At 41.0% G+C, this 7,847-nt stretch overlaps 1 protein-coding gene across 1 annotated transcript; it reads right to left on the bottom strand.

Moving 5' to 3' along the window:
• Positions 1 to 456: 456 nt before the first annotated feature.
• Positions 457 to 2,937, bottom strand: LOC108931030 (SLIT and NTRK-like protein 4). The gene has a single exon (XM_018746589.2). It carries the CDS (start codon positions 2,929 to 2,931, stop codon positions 457 to 459), a length of 2,475 nt encoding a protein of 824 aa, XP_018602105.2. The 5' UTR covers positions 2,932 to 2,937.
• Between the last annotated feature and the right edge of the window lie 4,910 nt (positions 2,938 to 7,847).

Below are 7,847 nucleotides of genomic sequence, written 5' to 3'. Positions count from 1 at the left end.
ATGAGCATCCATCTCAAGATTCAGTACATTGGATTACACAACCTCCCACCATTTAACTCAACCCATGGTAAAGGAGTTGCCAAGGGTCTACTTGACATAAAGCCATCCTTTATTCCAAAACCAAATGACTCCGGTTAAAACTAACAAAAAAGTCAACGCAACTTCAATAGCAGCAGTTTGGTAGTAGTTGTAAGCAATGCCTCAAAGATTAATGTCAAACAACAGGATGCATGATATATATATATATGTATATATATATTTTTTTAAATATTTGTTTTTGAGTGCCATCAGCTAATTTAGAAAAAAGCTGCATTTATAACACAGCAACAACTATGTAGCAAGTCTAAGCTGTATGACTGATGGCATGTTTTCTCTTGAAAACTATCCATTTTCCATACATTTTTATGATTACATGGAACATTTGAAAGGCACTTTTGTCATGTAAAAATGTGTGGCCTACATTCTACTAAGAGCTGTATGTTCCTCTAGCACTTGGAGGTAGTCTGGGCTACCTTGCAGCTTTGACTTCAATTCAAAGAAGTCACCCTTTCGTTGATCTGCCACCATCTTGCTGTGGCTCCCCCCAACTAGAGATTTCTTCTTGTCCTGTGACTTCTCAGGGTATCGTATCTCAAAGCCAGCGAGGCCTATACTGCTGAAATCTGTTTTGCTTTTCAAAAAGTTCTGAAAGAATATATTTGAGTCTCTTCCAGGCAGGTATTTGTCCATGTCATCGATGGTGCTCAGTGCTGTCTGTCTGGGGTCCAGTATATCCATATCGTCATCTAAGGTGTTTCTGTAAAACAGCCTCTGCGAGTCAGCGAATGTTAGGTCAGAATCCCTCAGTCCACAGGTGTGACTTGTGCTAATGTTTTCAAAGGTTTGGGGGATGAAAGTTTCCCCACCCAGGTGGTCTTTCTTATTGGACTTCTGGTCCTGCTTCCTGAGCTGGAGCTGTATGGACCCACACTCCTGATTCCCAAAGCCCTCGTGACCCCGAGCAGGTTTCCTAGCACACTTCAGCACAAAGACCAGGAGGCAAAATGCCACAAACACAGTGAGGACCAGCACAACCAGGATACTCAAGATCATGATGGAGAAAGGCACCGGCCCACCAGGGGATGCACTGCTCCCACCCGCAGGAGGTGTGGAGGTCACCTCTGGGTTGACCACTATCAGCGGTGGCTTTGCTATGAGTTTGGGGCACAAGATTTCGTTTTTCAGCACCCGTAGCTCAATGTTTGAGAACTGAACTGGGGACACGCACTTCACATCCTTGGCGGCTGTACCGTCCGTCAGCTTCTCCAACCAGAGCTTCAAAGCCACTAAATCACAAGTGCAATCCCACGGATTGCCTTCCAGGTCGATCTGAGTGAGGGATGTGAGCTGGTCTAGAACGCCACTCACAGGCAGATACCTGAAATGATTGTTCTTCAGATTCAGCCTGGCAACAGGAATCCTGGCAAAAATATAAGCTGGAAGGCTCCTCAGCACATTATTGTTCAAGTACAAAAGCTGTAGGTTTGGCATTGGGTCAAACGTGCCTGCAAACACCTCCTTAATTGCATTGTACTCTAAGTACAGATATTGGAGGTTAGTCAGTCCAAGGAACATCTCAGGATACAGATACTCAAGCTGATTTCCATTCAAATAAAGCCTACGAAGGCTGGTCAAATTAGCAAATGCTCCTTTCTGAACCGTGACTATTTGATTACTGCCCAAATGTAACAAATCCAAACCTTCAATCCCTTGGAAATCATTTGAGGTGATGACTCTCACGTAATTGCCGCTGAGGTGCAGCTTCTTGGCGTTCACTGGCATGGGCGTCAGATCTGTAACCTTTTCTATATTCCTTTCCTGGCAGCTGACACTGATGCCAAAGTCAGAGGGGTGAGCTTTACATGTGCAAGGAGGCGGACAGGGGGAAACCGGAGGGATCCTCGTCTGATAAATCAAAACCTGGCTAAGGTTTTGAGCTCCAGTGAACACATTCCCAAAAACAATACCTGATATCTTTGAGGGATTGGTTGTTTTGGGTGCTTTGGTAAAGAGGGGCGGTACCATTGTGGGCTGAACGTTCATCTGCCCATTTTCTGGCTGTGACGGTGGCATCTGAACTTCAAAATCACCACCTGTTCCCACAGGGCATAGCTCCTGCTTGGTAGTTTCTTTCAAAAGCCTCCCATACAGGTCACTAGGGTCTTCACACATGGCTTCACCAATATAGATATTATAGGGCATATTCTCCAGCCAGGTTTTTAAAGGCAGCAAATCACAGGTGCAATTCCAAGGGTTGTCCTCCAGCTGCAGTTCAACAATTCTTCCAATGTGTTCCAGAAGTCCAATATAAGGTAGCGTTTGTATCCTGTTCCCTCGTATATCCAGGTGTGTAAGGGATGCAAAACGAAAAATGTTATCGGGAAGGCTCTGAATGAGATTGTCATTCAGAATGACCACTTTCAGTTTATGTAATTTGTTGAAGGCCCCTCGCTCAATTAACTTGATTAAATTGTAGTCAGCCTGAATGTATTCCAAGTTTTCAATTCCTAAGAAAGTGTCAGCGCGCAGCTCCTTCAGTTCATTGTTGTTTAAGTGCAACTGTTTCAATGCACTAAGTCCGAGGAAGGCCCCTCCCTCAATGCTTTGCAGTTTGTTATTCCCCAGATGCAGTGACACTGCATGTGTGAAATTAAGGAATGAATTGGGGTACAGGATTATCAATAGGTTGTTTTGGAAATTAAGGTGGTAGAGGCTGGAGGAAGGGGGCTTCAGCTGGGTGGGTCTGTACACAGCAATGTTCTCACAGTTCACATAGAGGACGTTTTCGATGGACATGCAGGAGCAGGCGCTGCAGGTCTCCGCGGAGAGGTCAGAATCCGAGTTACCGGATGCACCAGGCATTGAGAAGACCAGCAGAACCAGCAGCAGCATTTTGCTTTTTGGGCTTTCGATTTTTTAAAATGTCTCCAGTATACCATTTATTAACCTTTGAGAGAAAGACAAATGATAAAGACAAATGATAATAATAATAATAATAATAATCTGAATAAAAATAATAATGAAAACATGAATTATTTTCCCTTAATGAATGCATGCCTCAACATAATTTGTGCTTTAAAAATGTTACCCATTAATTATTTCAAATGTGCAAATGGGAACACTGCTCTTGTTTCTTCTGGCATGATGCAAGACGCATCACAAATAATGATCAAGAACAAAGAGCAAAAATCCCTTAAAAACGCATAAAGAGCACTAAGGTTCCTGGCATTTTCGTAATGCATCTTTATTGTATTATTATTTTATTTCAGTAGTCGTTCCAAGCCCGTATGCCGCAAGCAGGTTTCCGAACTCACCAGACTATCGCGTCTAAGACAAGGTGTTACACTGTTTTTACATTAGTTTGCGTTTTGCTTGTTTTTCCCAGATACGCAATGTGCGGTAACAAGTGACAAAAAGGGGGTAACTTACCCGACGAGACGAATTCGCCTGCTTCCCAAAGCATCCCACGGATTGTGAGCCCACGGAGCGCCAGTTCTCCCACGGACGTTCGCATCGCTCTCAGCCGTGCGCGTTCATGTCTCTCCAGCGCGTCCACCAGGCATGCTCCACTCGTGTGTTTTTTAACACCGACTCATGTCATGTTTGTCTGCATTAAACCCCACGACGAAATGTGCGTGTTTCGCGTGTGGTTTTTCTGGGTGAAATATGCATCTAAAATGACAGTCCGGCGAGGCGAAGCCCGTCTGCGGCGACAACTCCGACCTCCTTCATTCCCAGAAAGAAAATGTAAATGAAGCGGCTTCTCTTCTACAGTCCCACACACGAAAAAAAAAAAAAAAAAAAAAAAAAAGAAAAAAAAAAGAGAAAAAAAACTGCAATCCTGAACCCTTCTTTTTGCAGTTAACCGAGATTTCCAACCCTGATTTAAAAACGAGAGCGACAGTAATGATAATAAGAAATGGTGGGAAATAACGGTCCCCCGCTCACCTGTTTAAAATGAGACACTGACAGCAGATCCCTGCCGAGCTTCTGCAGTTCACAGGATTGTCAGGAGCTGACTGGGGTTCGACTGCTCTGCGAAAAAAAAAAAAAAAAGAAAAAAAAACCCTGTTCTCTCCCATACAGAAAAATCAGGTGCTGTAACTGAGCCCATGAACAGCTCAGCCAAGTCAGATCCGGAGCTCCCACAGTTCAGAGGCATGTCTCTCCCAGACATAAAATCTTATGCTATGTACACTGTATGTGTATATATTTATGGCACCTGTATATATAATTGGTCTCCAAAGGATTATACGCATTTCCAATGAGTTCAGGGTGAACACTTCTTTTGTATTAATTAATCAAGCTGATTATTTTTCTTACTTTAATTTATAAAATATTTAATTTTAATTCGCTCAAGGCTACAGAAGGATAACGTACTGTAAGCACAGCATTGTAGTCAAAGTCTAGCCAAACGCGAAAGAGATTTCCAAAATATTTTTGAGATAGCAGATGCACAAGCCTGTTAAACATGGTTAAAACGTGTTTGATCTAAATGTTGAAAATACACCATGTATGACTTCCGTGTCTGAATATTCCTTTACCAGTTGCCATTTGTTGGATCCAAACCAGGGCCTCGGAAAAAAAAAAAAAAACTATTTCAGGGATTGTGGCTGCATCTTTTATTTTTCTTATTTTCCCCAAAAAACTCTAGAAGAAAATTTATTTAAAGTCTTAAGAATCATACTGAACTACGCTTTAGAGGTCATCGTTAGTCACTAATCAGTTATGTTGAACTAAAATCTGTAATTAAACTTTTTTTTTTTTTTTTTTTGCAAAAAACACTAAACATGCACAAACATTTAAATGTCATAATATTAGAAATAATGCCTGACAAGTTTGGATTGAAGGACCAAAGTATAGAAAGTTTTAAACTGCAAAATCCAGCAGTACAGCAGAAACTTAGACATGACATACAATTAAATATATCATTAAAAATGCAAAAATGTTGAACTTTTTTATTGTTTCCTCTATCAGCCAATTTCATTTCCACTTAAGGTCAACCCACGTAAGTAATCGTAGTCTATTAAAATAAAGAACGCTGAGAAGAGGAGAATTCTCTGAGAACAAATGGAGCTGTCTACATCATATGTCAAAACAATACATTTTACAGTAATAGGACACATAGTTTTGCTGTCACACTGGAATGTTGCATAATAGTGTTTACACTCATTCCATTAAATCTGAAACCTTTTAAAGTTGAAATGAGTTTTGAAAGGTGTGACATCATGCAAAGGCCTTGCCCTCCATCTGAAAATGGTTCCTTTACTGTCTTTATAGCCAAAATTATTAAGTTTACATGCCAAAACCAGATGTCATTAGTATCAAAAACTTCACATTAAAGTATGTTGCATGAAGTTAGTAGCAGAACAAAGGTCACTGTACTGTACACACATTTTGTAAAAATTTCACTTACATCTGTATAAGGGGGGTGCGGTGGCGCAGTGGGTTTGGCCGGTGCCTTGCTGTGTGGCAGGGCTGGGGTTTGAGTCCTGCTTGGGGTGCGGTGGCCCTGTCTTCCTCCCTGTGTTAGCCTCCCCCACCATGCAGAGGAAGGACCTGGCAACCTACCTCTGTTTCCTCCCTTGACTTGCCTTAAAAACCACGCGAGTGTTTGCTGTGACTCGACACTTGCCATATCTGTATAAGAGCTAATGCATCTCAAAATGTTTTCTTTTCTTTTTCCTCCCCCCTTTTTAATTCTTAGTATTATTATTCTGGTATTCTGCCAGTTTGGCACTGTCTGTCTTTTTTAGAGAAATGCTTGCAAACCCTACTCTAAAATTAAACCTACACACCATTTTAAACTTTATGGCTACTAATTTACATACAATGGTGCAATGCAGGTGTAATCTTTTGGTTTATTGGCTTATTTTCTTATTAACTCAACTTAATTATTCATGTTGGGCTGCTTTGGGAGAGCGACTATAGCCAAACATTACTGTGCTGGACCATTTCATTATTCACATTATAAAAATCTCTCTGAGACGTGAAATGATATGTAATAAAAGGACAGAGAACTAGGAAACAGGTATTCACAGCTATTTTTGCATTTCAGTATCAAATAAAACATTGTTGTACCTCTAAGCTATAATTTAAGTTGGAGAAAGAGATTTCTTGGCATTAGCCCTATGACTGACATTAACCTTCTTTGCTGCTTTTCTCCTTGGGAAAGTCTTTCAAGGGTAATCAGGCTATGCAATAGGGCTGTTGACTTGCATCGTGAAGGTTTGTGGTTTGAATCCCCCTTCTTTTTGTAGTCCACTTGAACAAGGTATTTAGTCTAAATTCCCTGAAAGTTGCTTCTTTAAGATTATAAGTTACCTTAGAAATGCATGTAAGCCAAAAGTTAATAAAAGTTACTCTGTACTGTTTTTTTTTTCTTTTACTACTTTTTTTTTTTCTATTTTGTTCATGAAACTCAAGACTTTCTGAACCCTTCATTTTTTCATAGACTATTCAACATTTACAGTGTTGAAGTATTTTGATTCATGTTGCAGTCATCATGTATAGGTTCTCCCAAAGTAAACTGTTAAAGATTCAAGTCCTTCCAAGTCCAGGTCCAAGTACTTCTATGTCAAACTGGTAATTTCACCTGAAGTAGATCGGGGAGACAAAGTAGCATGTGTTCTCTTCAGTGGGTGAAATGGCTAAGGTCCTCTGTGCTCATTGATCAGTGCCTACAGTCAGCTGGGCACTTACAGGGTTCCAGGTGGAAAAGGACACTCTTCTCTGAGCATGTTACATTACCAGATGAAGACCAGTGAGTCAAAAGAACAGGGCGTAGGTGTTGAGCTTTGAGTAGGAGACATGACAGAGAATTGGCTATGACTCAATTAGAAAAAAAGGAAGAAAAACCACATCATGTTTTTACAGGGGGGCATGGTGGTGCAGCAGGTACATTTCCCTCATAGCTCCTGTGTTAAGGCTCTGAATTTGGCCTAGAATGTGACTCAGTCTGTGTGGAATTTGTTTTTATGCTTTCTCCATGATCAAGTAGGCTACCTATGGGGCTCTGATTTCTTTCCGCAGTCCAAACTCACGCTTCAGGTGAATTTCTGACTTTAACTTACCCTTTTCACGAGTCTGCGTATGAATGAGTATGTGTGATTGCTCTGTGATAGGGTGTCATCCCATTCAGGCTGTACCCTCCTTCATGTCTTATACATGAAGGGCAGGATCTGCACTGGGCGAGTGGTAACTGATAGTGAACGGATGGATTATGCTGTTATGATGTTTACAGTATTGGTAAACTATTCGGAGCAAAGAGGAAAAGTAAGACATTTTGTTGGAAGTGGTGAAGCTGAAGATCTGGATGAGCAATATCATAAGGAGAACTGTACCACAATAATTCACAGTGTGTATTCAAAACACATTTCAGTTCAATGATATTGCATTCCAATAGCTCTCTAGTGCCTCCATGTGTAAACTCAGAAGAAAGTTGAATAACCTGAAGAACAGAGGGCATTCTATGTTGGAATTGCTTACTAAAACATTCAGTGTCAATGCCTTGAGAAGTTCTGTGTTGGGGACGTCTTAGGGGAGTTACCAGACTTTTGCTGTGCTTGAACATTCCACCATTTAATATGCCATATTTTGGATAGGTAATCATCACATACTGTAGTCTTGGGAGGTTTAAATCAGCTGCTGCCGAAAGGTATTCAGATGTTCAAATCATTCATATGTGACAAAGGAGTTGCCTTGTCTTCTTTCTCAAGAGTGTGTTGCACTCTAACTTGGCACGTTTTCCTTACTAATATGACAAAGAAAGTTGGGGTAAAAATTGTCCTGAGGCAACAAAGTACAGA

This window comes from Scleropages formosus, chromosome 14 (genome assembly GCF_900964775.1).
Source record: "Scleropages formosus chromosome 14, fSclFor1.1, whole genome shotgun sequence".
Lineage (NCBI taxonomy): Eukaryota > Metazoa > Chordata > Actinopteri > Osteoglossiformes > Osteoglossidae > Scleropages > Scleropages formosus.
The sequence above is the reverse complement of the archived record's forward strand: the minus strand, read 5'-3'. Positions and strand labels throughout refer to the sequence as shown.

What these genes read in the sequence shown, in the direction of transcription:
- LOC108931030 (XM_018746589.2), bottom strand. Translation starts at nt 2,931, where the DNA reads ATGCTGCTGCTGGTTCTGCTGGTCTTCTCAATGCCTGGTGCATCCGGT.